The following is a 26,563-nucleotide window of genomic DNA, read 5'->3' on the forward strand; positions in this document are numbered from 1 at the left end:
GGGTAGTATTTGGGGAAGCCACAGGTTAAAGCAGGAAAACTCCCTGGCGAGTCCTGAAGTGATAGCAGAAAAGTTGGGGGACAGTTAAGGAGAGGTACTGGAAGAGAAGTGGGTGCATGTAGGACAGTCCCTGCACGGCATGTCGCAGAGCCATGCACCATGCAGTCCATTCCACCTTTCCTCCCCACCTTTGGGTTTCACACCATCTGCCAAAATTCTGGGAAGGCTTTGTCTTTGGTGTGGCTGGAGCTTAGCCATCTTCACTGGGCTGCTCACGTGCCAGGCTACCTGTCTGGCATGGAGCTGCCTCCCAGCAGCTGCCCCAGGACCAGAGGCAGATTGAGGGTCTGGAAGGAGGGACCCTCTGACTCCGAAGCACATACCCTATGCCCCCTGCAAAGACTTGGACTCCACATGCTGGAAGAAAAGGGGAACTCTGGAGCCCAAACTGTCAGGCTCTGTTCTGCCCAGAGCAGCTCAGTCCTGGAATGTTCCCAAGCCCAGAGCCCGGGAGAGTGAGTCTCTAAAGCAGGTGAAGGGCTGTGAAGGCCACATGTAGCAAGCAACGCATGAAGCTGGGATGAAGTCTCACCCAGCTCCTTCAGGCTTCAGTCCTGCTCCGAATTACTACCCAGAAGGAATGAAAGAAGCTTAACCTGAGTGTAGACATGGAAGTGGTGGCCATGTTAACGTGGGGCTTCAATCTCCTCCTTGTTGAGTTCCGCCCTTGGTCCCGGCTGCAGCCTCTTGCCACAAAAGTTGTGTCCTGAAATAGTCCTTGCTGCCCCACAGAACACACTTTACCCTAGTTCTGAACCTAATTAACCACTGTGTGCAAACCTGTCCAGTGGATCCAGGGTCACCTTGATCTCACTCCCAAAGTCTCCCCTCCAAAAGGACAGGACCTCCCAAGGAGTCCAGTTTGGACGATTAGCAAGGGACGGGCGCCCTCTAGTGGACACAGAAAAACCGCAGGGGGATCCTGGATTCTGTTGAGCCCTTCAGTTCCCCAGTTCCAGAGAAGAGGAGATGGTTTCCGTTACCCTTTACTACTCTGCCCCTCCTGTTGCTAGAACCCAGTCAGAGGCACAAGTCAATATCATTTCCCATCTCCTTTCACTTTGGGGAGATGGTGCCCCATCCCAGGGACCTGGTCCTTTTCCTGGAGAGCCCAGTCCTCCCTGGAGCCAGAGCTGAGGTCCAGGGTTGCCATCTCTGGAATCATGAACTGCCCTGGATTCTGGATCCCTGGGCTCCTTTAATGCCCACCATTGTGATCATGTGCCCTCTTGTTCAGCCCCATTCAAATGCTGTGTGCATGGTGCCCTCCCAGGGCTGAGCCAGCTCTGGGACACCCCAGGCCTGGAGTATAGCCTTTAAGGAATAGATGCTGCATAGCTCATGAGGCACTTTGGTAGGATGCCACATGTCCTCACTGGGCTTTGCTATGATTGTAGCTTGAGGGCCCTGAGTCACTAAAGCTGGAAACGGGGGTCAGGGGCCCCAGATGAATTGCTTGGCTGTCTTTGAGCCAAGTGTCAGAATCTGGCATTGTCTCTCCTCCACTGTTGGCGCCAGCCCAGGGATCAGGATCCTCAGCCTCTAGTCCTTTCTAAATTCTCCTACATCCCAGTCCTTCCAGGGCCCCACTGCCTAGCCTGCTCTTGTCAAGCTTCTTCTCCAATGCCTGTGTCCTGAACATGGGCCAGCCCTTCCTGCCTCAGGCCCTTGGTCACTCTGTGGTGCCCTCCTGGTGAAAACTGCTTCATAGGGACAGAAACCCTGGGCCCAGCTCTACCTGGGGCCCAGGTTAGCTGGGTTAGGTCTCTCTGGTCAGCTTCCCCTTCACTCTGCCCAGCCTGTCCAGCAGCCTGAGCCTGATACAGGTATGCTCCAATTTCATAGTGTGGCTGCTTGTCCTCCAAGCCCTTACAGACGAGTGCAGGGCCAGGCAGGAAAGGGTGCTCAGAAGACCCCAGCCTATGCTGGCAGGGTCTGGGCTGAACTCAGCAAGATGATAGAAGCTCAACTTAGGAAACAACTGAGACTTCTTCAAGCCACCTGGCCCATTTTCTTTATAAGTTGGGTGAGCATTATGTGCATTATTTGCAGAAAAGGCCTGGCAGCTGGGGGCTGCTGTGGATTCCATGAAGTCCTGAGCACCGCCGAGGAACCCAGGCTGGAGGGAGTGTGCCTCCATGTGTGCTCCATCAGAGCTGCTGCTCATAGCACTAGGGCCAGGTGGTCACTTGAATCAACCCCATTTCATAGAGGCCTGTTGGTTCAGGGGAACTGAGCTGTGAGGCTCTTGTCAGGGAACAGTAAGGAATTACTGCGGGCATCTATTGCTTTTGCCACCAGAAGCTATCCCTTCATTATCCTCCTGGTGGTAATTACTCAAGCAGTGTCCAGTTTTCCTTCCAGAGAACTTCCCTCTTCACATTCTCAGCAAACCCCAGGGTAAAACATGGCTTGATCCTGGCCAGTCAGTGCCCTGAGTCCACTGGCCACACTGATTGGTTCAGAGTTGGCTCATGACCCAAGCCATCTAATCAGAGTGATTTTTTTTTTTTTAATCAAGTTGCTAGAAAGGGAAGAATATTTGGCTTTGTCCCTTGAGGATTCAGAGGCTGAGACTGCAGGCCACTCAGAGAGGAGGAGACCTGAGCCAAGAAGCAGAGAAATCTTAAGTTCTGATGACATTGTTTGAGCCCCTGAGTCCAGTTGTCCCTGAAGCTCTAGATCCATCTCTGGACTTCTCAGTTATACAAACCAGCAAATCTCCTCTTAGCTTAGGCTGCTTCAGATTGGATTATCTGTTGTCTGAAACTGAAAGAGTCCCAATCAGTACACAGAGGAATGCAGACTGCACACTTCGGTCTACAAGACCTCCAGGCCTCCAGAGCAAAGACAGCTGGAGGAAAGGGGATCATAGGGGACCCCTTTCCTAGTGTGTTTCCAGATTGGAAGGGAATAGAGAGGTGAATGAGCTTCAGGAGAGGCTGTGACACATATGGGCCAGCTCTGAACAGGTCAGAGAGTCCCGCCTGTCACTCCCAGGGGCCCACCTTGTGTCCTTTGCCTAGAGCCCCCTTTCCCTCTTCTCCAGCCCGTGGTGATTTCTGGTCCTCCGACCTTCCTGCCTTCCCATCCATGCCTAATGGCCAAAGGTGTTCATTGAACTGACATACTGTTCTGCGAGGCTCACAGAGAAGTGGGAGATCCTCATGTTGTGCAGCCTGCTGCCTCTGCCCCAACATGGTCAAGAAACAGGAGGGGAGAGCCACCCTGTTTGGTGCAGTGCTGGTAAGAGATGTGAAAAGGGCTTCTTTCTGCAGGATTCTCCATTTTTTTTTTTTTTTTTAATATTTTTAGTTGTAGGTGGACATGATACCTTTATTTTCTTATGTGGTGCTGAGAATCGAACCCAGGGCCTCATGCATGCTAGGCAAGCGCTCTACCACTGAGCCACAACCCCAGCCTCTGGGTTTTTAACATACCCAGGGGTGCTGTGACTCCAAGAGGAAGGGTTAACATGCCTTTGGCTCTAAATTTATTTGACCTGGATTTTTTTCAATAGAGCCTATTAACATATCAAAGGACATTAGTGTCCAGAAAAAGCTGATCTTGCACAATGCAGACCCTCACCAGGGTTCAGGGAATATTTGCTGAACTAAACAAATGGTGGATTCCTTTGGGAACAGATTCCACAGTCTGGCTTTTGGAATCAGGCAGGGGCCTCCTTCTCCTACGGCTGAGGAAGGCTGGACCTATGCTCCTTGTGGTACTCCCTGTCAGCACAAAGCAGGAGGGGGATGTGCCCTGGCTGAGGAAGTAACTGGCATTATTAGTGGGAGGACAGCAAAGGGTGGACACTGGTATGAGTCTTTCTGGAAGGCATTTTGGCTCTATATATCAAGATCCAAAAAAGTATGTATGCATATTTTTTTATCTAAAAATTCCACTGACAGTAACCATCCAAGAGAGAAAATCAGAATTGTTGAGGAAGGTACTAGACTTGAAGATGTCCTTAGCAGTGTTATTGAACAGAATAAACAATTAGAAACATGCCACATGTTTTTGACAGTTAGGAAGTGGGCAAGTGACTGAGAGTATGACCACCCAGGGGACAAAGCAATGTTTACAAAGAACTGGATCTCTCTCTGTCTCTCCCTCCCTCCCTCCCTCCCCATCCATCCAAGGGATGCTCTACCACAGAGTTACCTCCCAGTTCTTTTATTTTTTGAGATAGGGTCTCACTAAGTAGCTCAGGCTGGTCTCCACCTTGGAATCTTTCTGGTTTAGCCTCCTCAGTTGCTGGGATTACAGGTGTGTGCCATTGCTTGAAGATTGTTTCTAAATATATGTAAGTATTCTAGGCTGACTATATTCCCCAACTCCTTTTTAGTGCAGGTACCCTTTCTGGAAGTAACACATTAATGGCCATGCAAGGAACGGGCCCTTCTATCTAGAACTACAAATAGTTTTGAATAATGTGGGGAGAAGCTTATTTTAAAATGTCAAGAGAAAAAAAAGTTGATAGAAAATTGTGTCTACAGGGCTGGGGTTGTAGCTCAGTGGCACAGTGCTTGCCTAGCACGGGGAGGCATTGGGTTCGATCCTTAGCACCACATAAAAATAAACAAAGGCATTCTGTTCATCTACAACTACAAAAAATAATAAAAAGGAAAAAAGAAAAAAAATGTGTCTACAATTTTATATAATGATAAACAGAAAAGCCAGGAAGGAAATCCCCTGAGATGTTACCTCTGGGTAATGGGATTGTAAATTTTCTTCTCCTGTTTTTTTCAGAGTAACAGACATGAGTTTATTACAAGGGATAGGAAAGGGGGAAAGGGGTCACTCTCAAGGGAGAGAGTAGGTGCTAAGAGAAGAGGGTCTGTAACTTTTCTTCTTAAAATTCAGTGTGTTCTAAATTTTTTTACAGTTAGCACTTGGATTTTTATTAGGGAAGCAAATTAAAAGAAAGAGGAAGGAAGAGAGAGGGAGATAGAAAGGAAGGAAGGAGGGGAAGTAGGAAGGTAAAGAAAAGCAAATAAGGAAAAAAAGGCAAGACAGATATCCATTAGGTCTCAATTGCAAATTAGCTTATGAGAACAGGGAATTTGTTATGACTAGGATGTTCTAACATGGTACGGTTTCAGGTACAGTGAGATCCAGATGCTCATGTCATCAGGGATGCTATCAACTGTATTCCTTGGCATACCACTAAATTAACAAGTAGGGTTCTAGAATTCAATGTGATACAACATCATTTGTAGCCTGGAAATGTTTGAGGATCACTAGGATCATAAAGTCATTTCAAAATCATAAAATGTCTACTTTTTAATTTTTTTGAGACAGGGTCTTACTATGTTGCCGGCTGGAGTCAAACTCTTGGGCTCAAGCCATCCTCCCCTACTCAGCCTCCTGGGTAGCTGGGACTGAGGAACATACCACCATGCACAGCAAAATGTCTACTTTTATGTAAACCTGTTTCACTTTCTTGGAATCCTCCAAGAAAAACTGGTTATAACTGTAGCTTAATTCTACTAAATGAACTGCCTATTGTTGCTGAACACAGGTAAATTCAAAGTTGGCTGGGAGGCTGGAGCTGGAACTCAGAGTTACAGCATATGCTTAGCACACTTGAGGCTGAGTTCCATCTCTAGCATCCCCACCCAATGGCATGAATCTGCAGAAGGCATGATTGGGATTCTAAGCCTGACCAAGGAGCAGACCCCAACAAAACAATATGCATGGCCAACAATGTACCATAAAATAAATGACCATTCTCTGTGTCTGTAATAACATGTAGCAGTAAAATGAAATTTTAAGTTCTCTAAGTAGACAGATCAACTGTCTACAACCTGATTACACGGGGGCCCTGAGCCCAATAAAATATTCAGATAGCATACTGTATATTTCTGAGGTACATAATTTAGCTCAAAGTGAAAGTAATAATTATAATCTATATTAAACATTCAAGTGACAATAATTTGGCTTATCCTTTTATAATGAAGAAGAGCTATTTAGGGGGTGTTTTAAATAAGTTAAATCACTTAAAGAGCCATTCTAAGAGATTTAAGGAGGCATATTTTTCTTTGAATACATTTTATTTAATAAGTCCAAGAATTCAAAGAGCATTCCACGGAACCAGGTGCTACCTTAGGGTCCAGAAGTGTAAATGCCCACCTGCTGCCATTGCAACAAAGTCCAGAAGTCCAGAGGGCGGTCAGTGCCAGTGATGGTGATGTGTATGTGCTTCTAGTCCTCTGGCAGGTGTATTTTATTTATTTATTTTGTGATGCTGGGGAGATGGAACCTAGGGCCTCGTGCATGTTAGGCAAGTTCTCTACCTACTGGAGGGGAGGAAGTTCATTCATTCATTCTGTCCAACAAGTATTAATCTATTTAGTGTCTGCTACATTAAAAAAGTTCAGCAAATATGCATGAGTGAAGGTATAATATTTAAAGAATTGGCATACAGCACATTCCCCACATGATAACTTTAAAAAAATCCAAGGACTGGGGTGTAGCTCAGTGGTAGAGTACTTGCTTGTGTAGCATGTGTGAGACTCTTTACTGCAATAAATAAATAAATAAGCCAGACGTGGTGGTGCACGCCTGTAAACCCAATGGCTTGGGAGCCTGAGACAGGTGGATTGAGAGTTCAAAGCCAGCCTCAGCAATGATGAGATGCTAAGAAACTCAGTGAGACCCTGTATCTAAACAAAATAGGGCTGGGAATGTGGGTCAGTTGTCAAATGCCCCTAAGTTCAATCCCTGGTATCAATCAATCAATAAATGAATAAATAAATAAATAAATAAATAAATAAATAAATAAATAAATAAAATAAATCTGAAATGGTTTAGAGACAAGGGAGCAAGAATAAAATGAAGTCTAGCCAGGTGCAGTGGCACACACCTGTAATCCCAGCGACTTGGGAGGTTGAGGTAGGAGGATTGCCAAATTCAAAGCCAGACTTCTGCAACCTAGTGAGACCCTTTCTCAAAATAAAAAATAAAATAAAATGCTAGAGATATGGCTTAGTGGTAAAGTACCCCTGGGTTCAATCCCTTATATTAAAAAAAAAAAGAGAGAGAGAGACTACAAAGGAACCAGTGGCAGGGCACCTGGAGGGAACCCAGTAAGTCCCCAGGAAAAGGCAAAATAATGGGATGTGGCGAGTAAGCAAGAAGGCCTGAGCAGGGCCCAGGAGAAGCCTGGCTGCAAAGGGAGCAGAGGCAGGGAAGGGAGCCAGTGAGGACAGTTCCAGGAGGCTTGGATCTGTAGAGGTGATGGGGTTCTAGGAGCTGCTGGTGATGCAGGAATTGTTTCTTTTTTTTTTTTTTTTTTTCTTTTTAGTTGTGTTGGGGATTGAACCCAGGGCCTAACACAAGCATTCCACTGCTGAGCTGGGCCCCGAACCCTTTCTGTTTTATTTTGAGACAGGGTCTTAATAAGTTGCCCAAGCTGACCTTGAACTATTCATCCTCCTGCCTCAGCCTTCTAAGAACCTGGGATTATAGGGCCTGGTGGAAGGTGCTATTTTAAAATATATATTTAGAGCTAGGGTGTAGCTCAGTGGTACAGCATATGTTTAGTACATGTGAGGCCCTGGAGTCAATCCTCAGCACCTTACAAATTAAAAAAAAAAAAAAGAAAAAAAATATATAGACACACATATACATGTTGTAAAAAATCTCTCTCTTCATCCTTCAAATCCCCACCTTGTACTTCTCTTATGGTACTTATGATAATCGTCATATCCCCTGCTAGAGACAAAGTTCAGTAAAGGCAGGACTGCAATAAGCACAGCCTCTTATTGATGCATATAATGGCCTATGAGTGTGGCCTGAACATGGTTGAACCTCTCATGTCCTACCAGGGTCATATTTATGTCTCCAGCAATTATTAAATGCCTGTGCTAGCACTTCCTAAAGTATGAATCTGGAAACTGCCTATACTGCAATGACCTTCTTTTTTTGCTGGGTGTTGAACTTGGGCCTATGCATGCTAGGAACATACTGTACAACTGAGTAGCATACGTGCTTAGGTACATGCCATGCCAATAAGCAGTCCCTGGGGTGTTTTACATGCTGATTTCTGGACCCTACATTATAGAAATGGAGTCTCTGGGGACTGGGCAAATGCCCATTGATGTTTGAGAAGGGCTATACTCTGTACCAAGCATGGTTCCTACACTCCTTCTCATAGCAGTCTGTGGCCTTCAGTGTATCCAGAAAATACCCAGGTCTTCAGGCAGCTGGGGCTGTTATCAAGTCCCATCCCAGCCTGCAACCAACCTACAAGAGCTGCCCTTGATAGTGACCTAGCAAGTGGCCTAGTCCCTGAACACCCATGATCTTTCTTTTGGCTGAGCTCACCTGTGGCCTGTACCACAACTCCCTCCTTTTCCTTCCATTATTCAGCAGTCTGCTCCTCCCTGCCAGCTCAAATCCCACTTGCTTGGATACTGTCCCTGAAGCGCAAGTTCTGCATTTTATAATAAAATGGTAACTTCTTTCTGAGCAAATGTATCAACCCCAAAGAGATGCAAGATTTCTTTTTTTTTTTTTTAAGCGGTCCTGGGGATTGAACCTGGGGTCTTGCTCACATGAGGCAAGTGCTCAACCACTGAGCCATATCCCCAGCCCAAGATGCAAGGTTTCTAAGAATGACTGGGTCATAATTCCTTCTGTTTTTCTCAGAGCAGCTAACACAGTCTGACAGTTTGGCCAGGCGAGGGAATGGAAAAGCGTTTTCTAGGAACACTTTCTTTCTCCACTAGAGTGTGTCCAGTCTCAGGAGAATGCTCCCTGAGGTAATTCTGGGGAACAGATTCAGTTCAGAAAAAGGGGAGGAGATGGGCCCACTCTGAGAAAAGAGATGGCATTTCAAGAAAGCAAAAGGAAACCTCAAGTCATTTTCATCTTGTTTTTCCAATTCAATATTTGGTATTTAAAAAACAGCTTTTTGAAGACAATGATCAATTTAATGAGGAGCAGAATTGTCACTGAAAGACGGTGCTCATGCTGAGTTTCCTTTCCACCCACAGATGTAGACAGAGTCAGGTAATGGCTTCAGACCTACATCTTTGGTAATCAGAAAACTTTCTTTTTTCCAGTGCTGGGGACTGAACCTAGGAACACTTTACCACTGAGCTACGCCCCCAGCCCTTTTTATTTTATTTTGAGACAGAGTCTAGGCTGCTGAGGTTGGCCTTGAACTTGTCATCCTCCTGCCTCAGCCTCCCAAATCACTGGGATTGCAGGCATGTACCACTGTGCCACTCCAGAAACTTTGAATCACTATTATTTTATAAAAGACAGTGACAGTGATAGCAGCTCAGAGGTAAGTTTCTAAAAGAGAACGCTTTTTGGTTCCCTCTTGTTAGACCTGAAAACACTGCTGCTGTAATTGTGTCTCCCAAACCAGTTTCTTTCCACTGGTCTTGCAGTGGCTCAGCCTTCCCCAGCCGGTGCTTCTCTATCATTTTCTTGTTTTCTTTCTGATACACACTCTTGCAAGTAGCAACTGAGGCTCTCAGGAACAAGATCAGTCAATCTCTGGAGTAAAATACAATTGAGATCCTACCACTGATAAAATATTTTTTGTCTCATTGTGGTACAGAATCATGTTCCAGAAAAAAGGAGAGATGGAAGCAGTGCCATGCTAAAACCGTAGGAATATTTTAATTCGTGTTTTAATTACATTATGTAATAATATCACAGTCTATTTTACAAGTTAAATGTATGAGAATGTATGAAATAGAAATGGTAGGAAAAAACTAAACATGGGTAAAGATGAATTTTTCCAAAACCAAGGGCAAAGGAAGCCTGCAGGGTCCAAGGAGGAGGTGGGATAGGTGCAGTATCAGCTCCTGGCATTGGTTTGTTCCCTGCTTGCACCAGGAAGGAGGCGAGGCATGTCCCCTACCTTGGTCTGGGGTTGGAGTTTAATCTGGTCAGTGGAAGATGGTGGCTTGGGAGAGAAAAGCCATCTGGTTACCTACTCAGAGCTGGTCCCCTGGTGGCCACAGATGGGCTCTGTGTCAAGGGAATCAGGGGTGAAGTGTCATAAATCAAACATGTGGAGGAAAAAAGTAAACAGTTTCCTCCTCCCTCCCAAAACCCAAATTCTTGAAGTGCACACACATTCTTCTCTCAAACGTAGAAAAGTCTCACTCTGGAAGTGCTTACGAGAAGATCGTCGTCAAAAAACTTTGTTTCTATGATAACGTTCCCACTGTGAGGAAGGAGAAAGGGGAGGGCAAGAGAAAGCATGAGCATGACAGGCACAAGACTTGGCTTCCACAGGTGGTTTCCTTCTGGGGTCTCTGGGCCTGGGAACATGCACCAGTCAGAGCCTTAGCATGGGGCATTAGAATCCTAGTCCACATGGATTAGAAGTCTCACATCATACTTATGGACTAGTTGGTCTACATCAAGTTAAAAGACGAGAAGTGAGAGCTTGTCTGGGTGTACTCTTACACCCTTCACAGAATGCTCTGCATGCAGGCTGCTTACAGAGCCCAGGGACTTTCTGATACCAAGCTGGAGGCATTTCTGGCAGGATTACACATGGCCACCTGCAGACCTCAGCTGACCTTGGGAGAGGTACCTTTCCCTATAATACCCACTAGAGTGGACAGCTGGGGTTTGGCTTGCCCTGCACCAATCTCCTGATTTTGGGTAGCAGCACTCCACTCTTCATTTGGGGAACTATCCCTCCTCTAGTCCAGGTGTCACACCAGTGGCCCCTCCTGTACCTTGCAGAGGGGTGATCATGGGATGTAACTTAGACCAATCAGATTCTCTCCCCTGAGCAGGGTACCTCCCCTGGCTGTTCCTGGAGGAAGCCATCCATGGACTACTACCCCTACATCTTCTCAGCTGCCCAGGTTTCCTCTTTGCTCTTTCAACTCTGTTCTATTAGCTGGAGTCTGTTCCAGGGGTTTATAATCACAGATCTTTAACCCATACATCTGTACTGTGAGGATGGAATTTTATTTTCTGGGTGGCTATCTCAGTGACCCTGTTTGTAGAGTGGGAGAGACTGTGACCTTACCAAATCATTTGTTCTGAGTGAAGGGCAACTGTTTTAGGGGGTTCTCAAAAGTTAACTAGTATTTCTGGAGGCTCTAAAAAGTAAGACATCACATACCCCAATAGAGTCACTGGCTTTAGTACCTGAAAGAAACCAGACCTGGCCAAGAAGTTAAACAAAGGTTAACCAAATCTAAAACAATGTCCTCCTCTATTACCCTGAAATTTCCCAGAGTAATTAATAACCAGGAGATACAGTCCTACTGGTGATTAATTATAAAATAGGTAAATAAGGTGCTAAAAAATCTACTGGGCTAGGGTATAGCTCAATGGAAGAGCACCTGCCTGGCATGTGTGAGGCCCTGGGTCTATCCCCATACACAAACATAAAAAAGGTACTACTGTAATAAAAAAAAAAAAAAAAAAAAAACTATTAAAGAAAAAAAATTATTAAAAACGTAAAAGTAAATAACCTCTATTTACAAGTTTAATGTGACTTTTACTAAGGACCTGTTGAAAGAGATCATCTGATAAAAATCACAATTATCTTTGGGAATTTTTTTCCCCCCACAAAACTAGAGGTTGAACTCATGGGTGCTTTACCACTGAGTTACACCTCCAGTCCTTTTTATTTTTATTCTGAAGCTGGGTCTTGTTAAGTTGCCCAGGCTGGTCTTGAATATGCAGTCCTTCTGCCTCAGCCTCCCCAGTAGCTGGGCTTGTAGGCATATGCTGATGCACCCAGCAGGACTACTCTTTAGAAGTCACTATTACTAAAACATCCCCAGCAGCACTGGGGATCAAACCCAGGGCTTTGTGTATGCTAGGAAGCTCCTTCCCACTGAACTATACCCTCAGCACTGATAAAACATTTGAAAGACTAATATATTTTCCCAAGAGAAAATGATAGGTGGGCAATACTGACAGTGTTTTTGCAGGAAGCATAGCTATTAAATCAGAAGCTGGTCATTGGAAACCTGTAACCAAACATATCTCCTAAGACAAAATTAGGACTTGGGCAGATTCTGTTAAGGTGATAAAACAAAGCCTAGAGATACCAGAAGGATGACGGTTAGGACAGGAGTGAGGTAGCGAGAGTTGGTATCTATTATATGCCTGTTTCCTTGCGCATCATCTCATTTTATCTTTACAAAGCTTCTGTGAGGAAGGATTATTCATTCTTTGTTTACAGATGGAAGACCTAGGCTCAAAGAAGTAAGATATATTACTACCCAAGACGAGAGAAAGTCAGGGTGAATCAGGAGGTTTTTTTTGTTGTTGTTATTTTGTGTGTGTGTGTGTGTGTGTGTGTGTGTGTGTGTGTGCGCGCGCGCGCATGCGCTGCTGGGGATTAAACCCAGGGATGGTTTACCACTAGCTACACCCTCAGTCCTTCAGGCTCACTAAGTGGCCCAGGTGACCTTGAACTTGTGACCCTCCTGCTTCAGCCTCCCAAATTGCTGGGATTACAGGTGTGTACCATTACACCTGGTGTGAGTCAGGAATTTAAAAGGTGGTCTAATCGAAAGTTTTTGATTCTTTCTTCTCTTATCACACTATCTTTTTCATAGGACAAAAGTCAGTAACCTGTAAACTAAGACACCCCTGGACACACCTTTACCCATATTTCTCAACCTGGTTTCCTGCCCCTTTGACCTGGATCAGGAGGTCCATGGGCCTGGAATGCCTGCTTTGAGATAATGCTTCACAGTTTCCTGGGACCTCACTCACGTTAGGACGCTGGCTGGCATCATCTGGGACTCAGGTGCTGCCTCTATCAAGGACTGCCAGGTATTTGTGGAGTTAGGGATCACAAAGCCAAATTCGAAGAACCATTCTGAAGGAAGAAGGAAAAGTGGGTGAGCAGGTGCCCCCATATAGTTTTCAGGCTCTTGTCTCCCTTCTTTTAGAGGGGGCCTCTTTCTACCCCAGAACTACCAAAGGAAGTGATCAGAAACCTCCCAGACCCTAGAGGCATAAGAAAGGACAAGGAAGTCCCCTCAGGTGGTCCTCTGAACAGCACCAGAGGCCAGCTTCTTGCTGTGGCTTAGCAGAGGAACACCAGTGAGCGGGACACAAGGTAAGCAGCAGACTGGATGTGAACTACAACAGAGGTCGGCCTTCTCACTCAGAACCTTAGCTCCACCGTGCACACTGCCCGCTTAGGCTTCATGGTGAGGACTCCACGCATGGTGCTCTTGCAGTCAAATTTCACTCATGGCGCATGCGTGGAGCACTGCACTAGGCTTGATCACAGCTGCTTTCTCCATGACTAGTCAGTGCCAAGCCAGGCACCAGTGCCCAGACTTTCAATGTTAGGGACCCTGAAAGCCCCTTGTTGTTGGCAGCCCTGTTTCTGGTTTATGTTCACTGGGGGTCCCCAATCTTGAAGAGAGTAAGAAACCTATTACAAACTGAGTTTAAAAATTAATGTTTTCAAAGCACTGCTTTGCCTTTTGTTCCCGTTGCACCTAATCCCGGAGTTCAGGAATGCAGGTGACAGAGTACCTTCTAGGCATTGCCCTTTGAAGTAAACTTTTTGTTCCAGGCGGAATTTCTCCATTTGCTCTGCTGAAGAAAAGTTCAATTCTCGAGACACTGCCTTGCACTTGAGGATTTTCTTGGGAACACGAGCTGATAAAAGAAATAGAATTGTTGGACCCATTCTAAATGGAAACCACATGACAATGATGCTTCATTTCTGGGAACTTCTTTTTTTTTTTTTTTTTTTTTTTTTTTTTTGCGGTGCTGGGGATCGAACTCCAGGGCTTTGTGTTTGTGAGGCAAGCACTCTACCGACTGAGCTATCTCCCCAGCCCTCTGGGAACTTCTTATAGCTGATTTAGAGAACTTGTTATATATATTAAATTTCAGATAATGCCTCAGTAACTGCATGACACTTCAGTTGAAGGATCCACTGTACCTGAAAGATCTTCAAAGAACACCAGATTTGGTGCCTCTAAGGGCCTGATCTAGCAGCCCACACCAGGCACAGGGCTGCATGGGTGCCCTCTTTTTATTCTCCTAGTATTTTTGTTGTTGTTGTTGTTGTCGTCGTCATCACATAACTGGGATTGAACCTGGCCTTATACATGCTAGACAAGCTTTAAAACTAAGATACATCTCCAACCCTTTTTATTTTAAGACAGGGTCTTGCTAAGTTGCTGAGACTGGCCTCCAACTTGGGATCCTCTTGTCTCAGCCTCCTTAGTAGCTGGGATTACAGGTGTGTGCCACTGTGCCTGATTCTACATCAATTTTTTTGTGTGTGGGGGGTACTAGGGATTGATCTCAGGGGCACTCAACCACTGAGCTACATCTCCAGTCCTATTTTGTATTTTATTTAGAGACAGGGTTTCACTGAGTCACATAGCGTCTCACTTTTGCTGAGGCTGGTTTTGAACTTGAGATCCTCCTGTCTCAGCCTCCCGAGCTGCTGGGATTTCAGGTGTGCACCACCACGCCCAGATTCTACTCTGTTTTAACTCTACTTTGTCTTTTACTTCAGGGAGATAAAAATGCAAATTTTATTTTGGAAAAAAGTTAAGATACTAGTTCATATCTTTAGGCATATTCTAATGCCAAAATTTCAAACACAAGATGGTTTGGGGAAGTAGGAGAAAAAAATAGAAGGAAGGAATAAAAAAGTGTCAGCAAAATGTGGATTTGCAAGTCACGTTATTGGGACTCGCACACTCATTAGGTGTGCATTAACTTTGCCCAGGGCTGGTTCTGGTATTGAGTACAGCCCTGTGAACCCAGGTATTAGAAAGTACCTTCATGCTCCACACCAGGGACAGACAGGTCTTCTGTTCCTTGCCAGAGTATCTTCCCTGTCTCAGCATCTCGAAGGTTCATCCAATTTCTGATCAAATATGATTAAGGAAAAATAAGGCTCTGAAAGTGACTCTAATTTTGTACTCTCTGGATCATGTATTAGCTTCTGCCTATTTGTTGACTTTTTAGTAAGTCTCCCAAACTAAGTGCCATGAAAGCTGGTGTGAATATGGAGAATCTAAAAGACATTTAAAAGAAGCAGCAGAGACCTACAGGAGATGTTTTTATCTACGACATCAGAATCTAAAGACTGCACACACCTAGAAATTCCAAGAAAGGGACAGAAAATGAACATGTAAATTTTTAAATTTACCAACTGAATATGATTAGCCAAGATAAAAGACATAAAAGAACATATATTAGAGGTCTTCCAAGGAAATGACACAAGTGGATCCCCCTAAAGTAAAGACCACAGTGCATAAGCTTCGACCATAAGCACTGAAGTTTCAAATAGCTTTTCGTGCCCTACTCTTTTTTTGGAGTACTAGGGCTTGAACCCAGGGCCTCACACGTGCTAGGCAAGTGTTCTACAGCTGAGCTACAGTCCCAGCCCTGCTTTTAAAAATGAGAAGACAGCCAAATATTACCAGAAAGTCAAAAAGGCATTTACTCTGAAAAACAGACCAGAAAACAAAGAAAAAAGCAACTTAAAGGAAAAAAGAGACAACAAGCAAAATGTAAACTTTTAAATTTTTTCCTGGTTTGGTCATCACTATTTTTATTTTTTCAGATGCAAACTTTTAAGAGGAGTATTAAAGATGGGCATGGTGGCGCACACCTATAATCTCAGAGACTTGGGAGGCATCGCAAGTTTGAGGTCAGTCTGCAAATTAGTAAGGCCCTAAGCAACTTAGAGAGACCCTGACTGAAAATAAAAAATAAAACAGGCTGGGGATGTGGCTCAGCGCCTCTGGAATCTCTAGTACCAAGGGGGTGGAGATGACAAGGCATAACCCTAATGGGCACTAAATGTCATGTAAAAGCGATTGTGTATATTTTAGGTGATTTTCTGTGGCTCAAGGTTACAACATATGAGGCAAGTAAACTCTCAATCTCAAAGTATCTTCTAACCTAAGTATTTATATTTTCTAATTCTTGTATCAATTGGCACAGTAAGTGAGTCAATTATGCCAATTAAAAAATACATCTAGGGAAAAAAAAACCTTCTAGAAAAACATATTTTCATGGAGGAACCATACAACTCAACACAAGGGTTAGAAGACAAAGCAGAAGGATATTCTCAGAAAGAGAAAGACAAAGAGAAAAAAGAGTAGATATGCAAAAAGTGGGGATCCAAGAGGTCCAATTTTTAACTAATTGGAGTTTTAGAAAAACAGAGCAGAGAAAACAGAGGGGAGGGAGGATGTCATCAATACATTGGTTCAAGAAAGCTTCCCAGACTGTAAGTGTCCCACAAATGTCCAAGTCCCATCATAGTGAATGTGCAGAATGTCAAGATAAAGAGAAGTTTTCTTCTAAAGGGAAAAGAAATTGTCACAATCATAATCATAATCAAAATCATAATGGGAAGAGAAAAAATCAGAATGATTCAGACTTTTCAACAGGAACACTGGAGAATGGAAGAAAAACTGAGCAGTGCCTTTAACATTCTCAGGGAAACAATTTCTGATACAAAATGAACATTTTGTTTACTTTCTCAATAAAATAACAATTACAACCTTTATCAGAACAATAGGGATCTTGGCACAGTGGTGCACACCTGTAATCCCTCAGCTCGGGAGGCTGAGGCAGGAGGATTGAGAGTTCAAAGCCAGACTCAGCAACTTAGTGAGGCCCTAAGCAACTTAGTAAGACCCTGTCTCTAAATAAAAATATTAAAAAGGGCTGAGATGTGGCTCAGTGGTCAGGTGCCCCTGGGTTCAATCCCTAGTACCAAAAACTAAAAATAAAAAAAACAAAACATGGAAATCCATGTTAGAAGACTACAGGGGATCCAGGAAGCAAGAGATCTAACACAGGAGGCAGGCATGGGAGCCGGAGTGGTGGTGCAGAAGATCCCAAAGCAGGAACACTGTCTGGCCCAGGTACAGACAACAGCATGGCAGAAGTAGGGGCAGCCTTTCTTTCTAGAAGGTGAACTTCACAGAATACCTAATGCATATATATGGAAAGGAGATCTACACAGTTAGGGGAGCTGGGGTCAAATTAGTGTATAATGCAGGACACCTAAACAAATGAATCATAAACCAACACACTGAATGACATCAGGGTAAAACCAAAGGTGGTATTAGAAGGAGAGTAGTCACGGGGCACTACATGGCTTTACTGCAAAGAGTGTTGGCACAGTCATTATGATCAAAACAGACTACAGTGGCACATGCCTATAATCCTAGCACCACAGGAGGATTGCAAGTTTGAGACTAGCCTCTGCAACTTTGTGAGACCCTGTCTCAAAAAATAAAAGAGTTAGGGATGTAGTTCTGTGGTAGAGTAGCCCTGGGTTCAATTCCAGGTTACCACCACTACCATCACCACCACAACAACAAAAACAAAAAAATTTAAAAAAGCAAAAACAAAAACCAGACTACAGGTTCAATATGATTTTCTTGGGAGGACAGGAAGCAGGAAGGGGTGCAGGAATAAAGTGTTGAGAAACAACAAATCCATCATTTTCAGTAAAAGAAAATCAATAATTAATGCCTAAAACTGAAACACTAGAGTGTAGCCACAGTGCGCTTTTTAGAAATACCAAGATAAAATCAAATAAATTTTTATTTATTCTTTTTTTAGCTAAAAAGAATTAAAAATAGTATTTTCTGGGGAGTAGAAAATAGGGTGTGAGTACAGAGCATATTGCTCTTCATTAGAAACTCAGTGCAATGACTGGTAGACACATACGACTTTGTAAAAATAAAGACTAAACTTAAGAAGACAGTATCTGTCAAGTTCAAGGCCAGCCTGGACAACTTAGAGAGACCTTGTCTCAAAAACTAAAAAGGGGCAGGGGTGTAGCTATGCGGCAAAGCTATTGGGTTCCATCCTAGTACCCACCCCCACAACCGCCCCCATCTCCCAAAAAAGAGTCTCAAGCTTTTTTGCTTAAAAACAACAATAAAGATAAACAAGAAAATAAATCATGTCTTTTCTCTTTAAAACATGAGAAACAATTAAGGAAAAAGAAGTGTTATCTAAGAATAGAGGCCAAATCTGGGAAAGATGGCTAATATTTGTAAATTTTGTAGAGTTTGAGTGCCAACTAAATACAGTTCATACACTGATATAGGTTACATTTTCTTTCTTTCTTTTTTTTTTTTTTTTTTGGCTGTTTAGTAACTCAGCCCTCTTCCCCACAGCACCCTGTTGTCTCTCTCCCTTGTGGAGGCAGAGGCTGGGCAGCACCGTAGTACCTAGGAGGGCAGATCCTTCTCTCCCCACCCCAGTGCAACTGAGGACAGTTTGAGGTGTCTTGGACACCTGGGGTGCTCAGTTCTGCGGTCCTGGCACTGGAGTCATATAAGAACTTGGGAGGCTTCCATGGGTTGGGGGAGGCAGTCAGTTTGCACTTTCTGCTCTGGTCTTTCCAGGCAGTTCCAAAAGCCTCACACACCTTGCCACATTTCCTTGCTATTTGGCTCACTGGCAGTGGCAAGACCTGCACAGCACAGATGACACACATCACGTGCACTGGCACTACAGCTAACCCTCTGGAGAGATTCCTTCTAGGTTTTGCTGCCACACAGGAGAGTCACAAGGGATAACCAAGGGCTGTCCAGCAGAGTGCCTGAAACGAGATGAGGACTCTAGCTTCCTGTGCCCTCAACTTGACTGCACACCTCTCCTCTTGTGAGTGCAGGTCCTAACCAGCTCTCCTGTGTGCTCACCAGGTCTTTGGGCACTGTAGATCCTCTACCCCCACCTGGTTGGCCTCCTCTACTTCATGTTTCCAAACTCTACCTTTTCTTTCTCTTGCTAGGCCTCTTGCATGCTAGGCAAGTGCTCTACCACTGGGCTATATTCCTCCTTCTTTTTCTACAATTAAATTCAAAGGCAACTAAAAAATATATGATCCTGCTTAGGTCTTGCTTCACAACTCCAAGTGCTACAAATCTGCCTACCTATCCTGGGGTTTCTGTGTATTAACCAAAGCTTCCCCGACCGGAGAGGGAAAAACAACAGATACTATTGCCCTGTCAACCTACCCTGAGTTCAGATCTAACAGACATATCCTAGACACCTAAGTCAAAGTTTTCGGAAGATACAGTCCTCATTCAGCCTGATCAGGACAGGCTTCTCATTCTGTCACAAGAGAGAGAATCCCATGTCCCCAATACAACAACATGGGCATCAGACTTCTGAAAATTAAACAACAACAACAACAACAAAAATAAATGGGAATTCCCCTACAGTTGCAGGCTCACAGACAGGTGGGGCATTCTAGCAAAACTAATGTGAGAAATGCCTTGAAGAAGGGGTTTCCTGATTCAGGCCCAGCAGCTTCCAGAAAACACATTACTTCCACTGGTCCAGGTCGTCAAGAAAAGACTGAGACCAAAGATCACTTTTCCATATGTCTAGTAAGTCATAAAAGGAAGCAAGTTTTAAGTTAGTCTTTTAACTGACATTTATTGAAGAGTGAATGTAATCATTCTCCATTTCATAGCAAGGGAGAGAAGCAGCTAAAAATACACCGTTAGTCTCCATAGCACAGTGCTTTCCTCTTTATAAGTAATCAGGTTAAGGATATAATTGATTATCTTTTGGGGAAATACATTTTATAAAAAAAAAAAAAAATCTCTGGCTAATTCAAGAACTACCCACTTCTAGGGACCAGGGGGAGGGAGGAAGGGAGGGAAAAGGGCAAATGTAGGGGAATATATTGGCCAAATTGTATTGTTATATTGTATGAAGGTAACAATGAATTCTTCCATCATGTACAATTATAATGTACCAGTAAAAAATATGGAAAAAAAAGAATCATCCATTTCTGGGGCTGGGTATAGAGGTGTGCACCTGTAATTCCAGCTACTTGGAAGGCTGAGGCAGGAGGATCACAAGTTTGAGATAAGCCTGTGTCCTTTTTTGGGGGGCACTAGGGATTTAAACCAGGGGTACTTTACCACTGAGCCACACCCCCAGACCTTTTTAAAATTTTTTTATTTTGAGACAAGGTCCCACTAAGTTGTATAGGGACTCACTAAGTTTTGAGGCTGGTTTCAAAATTGTAATCCTCCTACCTCAGCCTCCCAAGTTGCTGCAATTATGGCAGCCAATATCTATATCAAGTGCTTCATTTTACAATACTAACGAGTTGTAAGATTCTATTCTCAATATTTAACGCAAAATTAGAGAAATACAAAGAACTTTATACAAAGGTGTTAGAGGAAGAATACTTAAGGCCTCTTCAAGTTCTGTAATTTTAGGGGTGAAAAGGAAGGCTCTAAGGTGGAGGTGCAGCTCAGGATAAAGCATTTGCCCAATTTGAGTAAGGCCCTGGGTTCCATCCAAGCACTGCAAAAAACAAAAGAAGAAAAAGGAAGGCCCTAGTCCACAGTAGGGATGGAGCAATTTGGGGAATGGATTTATAAATCATAAAAATGCAAATTCATAATAGCCTATAGCAAATAAAAATTATTAAGGTGTCTTAAAATAAAAACAATGAGAATAGCTGATCCTCAAAAGAAGAAACATTTGGCTAAAAACATTAGAAAGGAGAGTTTGATGCCTGATCATCATCTGGCTGAAAACATTTTTGTTTTAACAGCTTCTTGCTAATCAGATTTTTCAGAGAAAGGAGCCTGAGTTTTAAGACTCAAAGGTCAAGTCTCTTCCAATCTTGAGAGAGGAGGATTAGGTAGACAGGCTTTAAGGGAGGGGGAGATCTGGAATACTATTTATAAATACCACACTCTGGGTCACCCAGGTCTTTTCTCATTTGAAAGCTCCTTGGTGATTTGTGCACAGGATGAGCACAAAGGAACCTTCCTTTACTATGGGAAGCCTCCTGCTTAGAGGAGAGCCATCTCCCTGGCATTGGGACCTTCTTATTTGGAACCAGGCAGAATAAAGATGCATTCTCGTATGTAGAAACAGGAGCTTCTCTCTCTTTCCTCTAATATTCTCCTCCTCCTTTCTCTCTCTCCCTCTCTCTCTCAGCACTGGGGATTGAACCCAGGGGTGCTCTACTACTGAGTTATATCCCCAGACCTTTTTATTTTTTGTTTTGAGACAAGGTGCCCCTAAATTGCCAAGGGTGGACTTGAATTTGCAATCCCCCTGCCTCAGTCTCCCAATCATTTGGATTATAGATGTGAGCATCTTTAAAATAAGATGCACAGCAGAACAATAAACTCCAGGACAAAATCAATAGTTTGTAAAGTGTTGAACCTCAGAAAAGGTGAAAAAGGAAGTAAATATTCTATAAACATCACAGAAGAATTGGAGGCTTTGACTCAAAGGGAAGGTAACCTAAGTTCTCATATGTAGAAGAACAGATGTGACCTGGTGTGATGCAGTATAGCCAGTGCAGGAGCTGGGGACACACAGACCTGAGGTGTAGAAGGCAGTAAGGAAGGAGGGTGGCACAGTGGGAATGAAAGGCTTGGGGACTAAAAGAAACTAGACAGATAAAGGGGGTGCTGGATAAATTTCCTTGAGAAATGTGAATGCAAGAAGTAGGATAAAATAATTTAAAATATTTTGTTAACAATCACCTAGAAGCATTTTGGAATGAGTACATGGGTCCTAGTAGTCTACATTAGTTTTAAATGCAAATGGTCGGGTTAGGGTTGGGGTTCAGTGGTACAGCGCTTGCCTAGCATGTGTGAAGCACTGGGTTTGATCCTTGCCACCACATGAAAATAAATAAAGGTATTATGTTCACCTATAACTAAAAATATTTTTTAAAAAAATGGTAATGGTCAATATCAATTTTTTTTTTTTTAGTACTGGGGATTGAATCCAGGGGAGCTTAACCACTGAGCAACATCCCCAGCCCTTTCTTGCATTTTATTTAGAGACAGAGTCTTGCTGAGTTGCTTAGGGCCTTACTAAGTAGCTGAGTCTGGCTTTGAACTCTCTATCCTCCTGTCTCAGCCTCCTGAGTCACTGGGATTACAGGTGTCCACCACTGCACCCAGCTCAACATCAATTTTTATGTAATAAACAGAGTCACTGTACATATCAGTACCTCACTGGTGAGTTAAAGAAGGAAAGAAAAATGAAAGAAATTATGATAAGGGAAGAGAGCAGAGAGAGGAGGGAATGGGGATGGCAAAGAGGGGAAAGAGAAAAGAAACACAGGAAGTGAGACATAAGAAGGGAGCGATGACGGGGGAAAAAGAAACTAAGACACACCAAGAAATGCCCACATACAACTGAAAACCAAGACAGGGCCAAGACAGAAGGGCACAAAAATGAAGAGGCAGCCGGGTGTGGCAGCTCATGCCTATAATCCCACAATACAGTTATTTTATCTATTTATATGTGGTGCTGAGGATCGAACCCTGTGCCTCACCCATGCAAGGCAAGCGCTCTACCACTGAGCCACAACCCCAGCGCTACAATCTCAGCTCCTCAGGAGGCTACTCAGGACACTGAGGCACGAGGATCACAAGTTCAAGGTCGGCCTGACTGTTAGTGAGATCCTGTTTCAAAAAATAAAAAGGGCTGGGGGTGTAGCTTAGGGATAGAGCACCCCTGGATTTAATCCCCAGTAATAGGAATAATTTTTAAAAAGAAAAAAAGGAAGAGGTTCAGGAAGTTTGCTGATAGATAAAATAAATAAATAAATAAATAAATATATATATATATATATTTTTTTTTTTTAAACTGGGGTATTAAACTGGGCACCTTGTCACTAAGCTGCACCCCCAGAACTTATTTTAATTTTGAGACAGGGTTTTATTAAGGTGCCCAGGCTGGCCTTGAACTTGCAATATTCCTGCCTCTGCTTCACAAGGTGCTGGGATTACAGGCATGGATGAATCAGAGTATCTTTTTTTTTTTTTTTTTTGGCTAATTTAAAAATATTCCTTTTATTCTTTCTTATTGAATGAAAGTGAGTAAAATACAAGAGAAAAAAAGTAGTGTATATATTCTTTTAGTATGAACAATTTAAAAAATTCTAAATAATTTTTAAAATAGTTGAATGGACACTTGTATAACTTCAACCTCAATTTTTTTTTTTTTTTCGGTGCTGGGGATTTGAACTCAGGGCCTTGTGCTTATGAGGCAAGCACTCTACCAACTGAGCTATATCCCCAGTCCTTCAACTTCAATTTAACAGTGAATATTATGGTACATTCCATTTCTCAATGTTTTTCTTTTATTTGATGAAATGGCAGTAATCATGACTCTTCATCTTAAATCCTTTTGTATGCATCTTTTTTTTTTTTTTAATCTGAGTATCTTAACCTAGAAACAGATTGAAGGAAGGGATGGTTCCCTTATTTTTAATATTTCAAATAAAACCTAATTTTAATTCCTTCTAGTTTTTCACTTTACCCACAGAACTCAGGATTAATATCTAATAACCAAAATTAGGAATTGGATGGATTATTTTTGGAAAAAAGTACTAGAAAACAATGATCATATTCTACTTTTGGCATGTGCTGTTAAACTAGTTCTGATAAAAATATATATATATATATTTCTCTTTTTGTGGTACTAGGGATTGAACACAGGACTTTGTGTGTGTTAGGCAAGTTTCTCCCTTAAGCTACATGAACAGCCCTGTTTTTTTCTCTTTTATACTTTTTATTCAACAGTACCCAAGTGATTTTTCTCCTTCAATTGCTAGTCCATTGTTTCTCAAGGTGTGGTTTCATGCCCTTGTTTAAAAATACTGCTTCCCAAACCTTATCTCGACCTACTTAATCAGAATCTAAGTTGAAGGCTGGGAATGCTCCTCCTAAAAAGAGATTTTTAAGGGTAATAAAGTCTAAATACTTCCTGTCTAGCCTTCAAGTCTAATACATTGTGACCAGAATCACAATCCTAAAACACAAGCAGTATCAAATCAGTACCACCTGTTCAAAACCCCCAATAGTTTTTCACTGTTTAGAGGGAAATCCCATTTTTTAAAAAAAATATTTTTAGTTGTAGATGGACACAACACCTTCATTTTATTTATTTATTTATTTTTATGTGGTGCTGAGAATTGAACTCAGTGCCTCACACATCCTAGGCAAGGGCTCTACTACTGAGCCACAACCCCAGCCCAAAGTCCTATCTTCTTAATTTACCATTTCAAGTTCTTTGTGGCTCTAACATCTCTAGGCTCCCTTCCTGCTTGACACTCCTTCCCAATCTCACTGTCACCTGGGCACAGGGAATATGCTTCTATGTTCTCTGGTAGAGTTTGGAAACATTTCACAAGAGGATACAGAAAAATCAAAAGACCTGAATTGACTTTGGGGAATCCATCAAAGTGTTATGACCACCACAAGGCCACATGAGACAAAACTGATTCAGGACAAAACTGATTGAGGATGCAGGAAGAAAGATTTCCTTACCTCAGTGGACCCCTGTGGAGGCAATCATGATAGAAGCAAATGGTAGGACCAAGAACACAGCGATTGTACCAGAGGTACCAGCTCCAGGGCAAGTCAGCCATATCACCCCAAGAAAATTTCTCAAATACATCAAGTCTCTTCTGAGAGAAGAGAATGCCTTTTGTTTTTTTATGTAGAGGAATGCCTTTAAAGCTGTGCAGCAAAAATTGATCCTATGAAAGTTTCTCATTGTGTGATGAGACTTAACAGGTAATACAGAAGATGGTCACGTGCCTTGGCCAAAGTTGTACAGCTAAAAGTTGTGGACCAGGAATAGCAATGGTGGTCAGACTGAAGCTCAAGCCTCTTGAACTACTGGTCCCCCTTGCCCTTCCTCCCTGTGTTGAGGAATAAAGCAATGATAAAACAACAAGGCTTTTCTTGCTCTGCCATCACTGTTCTTATCCTTTCCTCCAAAGAATGAAATATACCCTTATTTATTTCTTGCAATGGATTAAATGTTTATGTCCCTCTTCAACTCAAATACTGAAATCTTAAACCTTAATGTGATGGTGTTAGAAGGTGGGGCCTTTGGGAAATGCCTAGGTCATGAGGGCAGAAGGCTCTCTCCCGCCCTCTCTACTATTGTTAGGATGCATGAGAAGAGGGCCTCACCAGAACTTGGCCATGTGGCACCCTGCCTCACACTTCCGGCCTCTAGAACGGTGAAGCTGTAAGTTTCTGTTGTATATAATAAGCCATCCAGTGGGACTTTGCTTTAGAAACCTGAACTTACTAAGACATTTCTATGCCAACTTTTAAAAATTACTGTTTTTCTTTTTTCTAGTGCTAGAGATGAAACTCAGGGCCTTACACATGCTAGGCAACGGCTCTACTATGAAGCTGTACCCCCAGTTTATGTTTTGTTCTTAATGAACAACTTGTTCACAAAAAAATCCAGAAAAACTAAGCCTTCAGAACTTCTCTAAACACCAAACTGTTCAAACCAATAACAGTTCTGATTTCAGTCATAGATTCCCACTTTTAGGGAAGTTGATTGCTTCTAAAAGAGATTCACAGATAAAACACAGCTTTAATCCTTTCACTCCAGCCGTTCAGGTCTCCCTTATCCTGCTCACTCTTTTATATCCTGTGCTTTATGGTTTATGGGTGGGTAGACCTAAAGGTGCTTGAATGTTACGTGACAGAAGGGGAATACAAGTATTTGTATTCTCTGAATATGAAAACAGCACTTTATATTCAAAGAAGACAATGATTCAAGAAATGTTGAGTAATGAGAAAAAATGATGCATATATACATAAGCTGTGATTCAAGCCAACTGGGAGAAGGTCTAGAGGCATTCCCTTTAGAGTCAGGAGGACAAAGACAACTTTGAGTTCCAGTGTTATTTGATATGATTCTGGAGGTATTAGGCAATATAATTACAAAATAAAGGAATAAGAAATGTAAAACTTGGAAAAAAGTAAATAAAATTATTGTTTCTAAGTGATATGATTTTACACCTGGAAATCCAAAAGAATAAAATGAAAACCTACTGTAAATAATAAATAAACAAGGTTGCCTGGTTCAAAATCAATATATAAAAGTAATAAATACCTTTTATGTTCACAAAGTCAGAAAATGAAAGATTAGAATGAAAAATTTTCAAAGGCAAGAGAAAACACTTGGGAAGCAAACTATTAAATGATACTGAAGAACACAGAAGAAATGTTCTTCCTTTTTTTGTCAGTGCTGGGCAATGAACCCACAACCTCACGCACACATGCTAGACAAGCATTCTACCACTGAACTACATACCCAAAGAAATCTTTTTTTTTTTTTTTTTTTTTTTTTTTGTGGTGCTGGGAATTGAACCCGTGGCCTTGTGCTTACAAGGCAAGCACTTTACCAACTGAGCTATCTCCCCAGCCCCCCAAAGAAATCTTCATGTGGAGACATCCTACTTTCAGATTAAAAAAATTGTGAGGAAGATGTAATATTCCATATTAATTGGTACATTTAATGCAATACCTACAACTATAAGATAAAAAAACAAACAAGTGGATAAGCTGATTCTAAAGTTCATATGGGAAGTATGAGAATCATCAAGAAAATCCTGAAAAGAACAACAACAGGAAGCATATCTTTTCAGATAACAAAACTTATAAAGCAATAGTAATTGGACAAGAGTACTGTATATAGAGTTGGATATGATCAATGA

General features: G+C 42.6%; 1 protein-coding gene and 1 non-coding gene across 3 annotated transcripts in view; both read right to left on the reverse strand.

The window, feature by feature from the left end:
- Nucleotides 1–3,406: 3,406 nt before the first annotated feature.
- On the reverse strand, nucleotides 3,407–3,479 carry Trnaa-agc (transfer RNA alanine (anticodon AGC)). The gene has a single exon. It is a non-coding gene; the product is annotated as a tRNA-Ala (tRNA).
- A 6,196-nt stretch (nucleotides 3,480–9,675) lies between these two features.
- Nucleotides 9,676–26,563, reverse strand: part of Pde6d (phosphodiesterase 6D) — a 48,672-nt gene continuing 31,784 nt past the window's right edge. The window contains exons 2-6 of one of the 2 annotated variants that reach the window (XM_047547337.1): nucleotides 14,829–14,917; nucleotides 13,561–13,686; nucleotides 12,784–12,889; nucleotides 10,162–10,252; nucleotides 9,676–10,053 (exon numbers count right to left, since the gene is read on the reverse strand). In XM_047547337.1, the coding sequence (XP_047403293.1) occupies nucleotides 10,171–10,252; nucleotides 12,784–12,889; nucleotides 13,561–13,686; nucleotides 14,829–14,917 (403 nt within the window). In that variant the 3' untranslated portion in view covers nucleotides 9,676–10,053; nucleotides 10,162–10,170. Of the gene's footprint in view, nucleotides 10,253–12,783; nucleotides 12,890–13,560; nucleotides 13,687–14,828; nucleotides 14,918–26,563 lie in introns of both variants that reach the window. The other variant, XM_047547336.1, reaches the window with a different exon arrangement.

This window comes from Sciurus carolinensis, chromosome 3 (assembly GCF_902686445.1).
Source record: "Sciurus carolinensis chromosome 3, mSciCar1.2, whole genome shotgun sequence".
Lineage (NCBI taxonomy): Eukaryota > Metazoa > Chordata > Mammalia > Rodentia > Sciuridae > Sciurus > Sciurus carolinensis.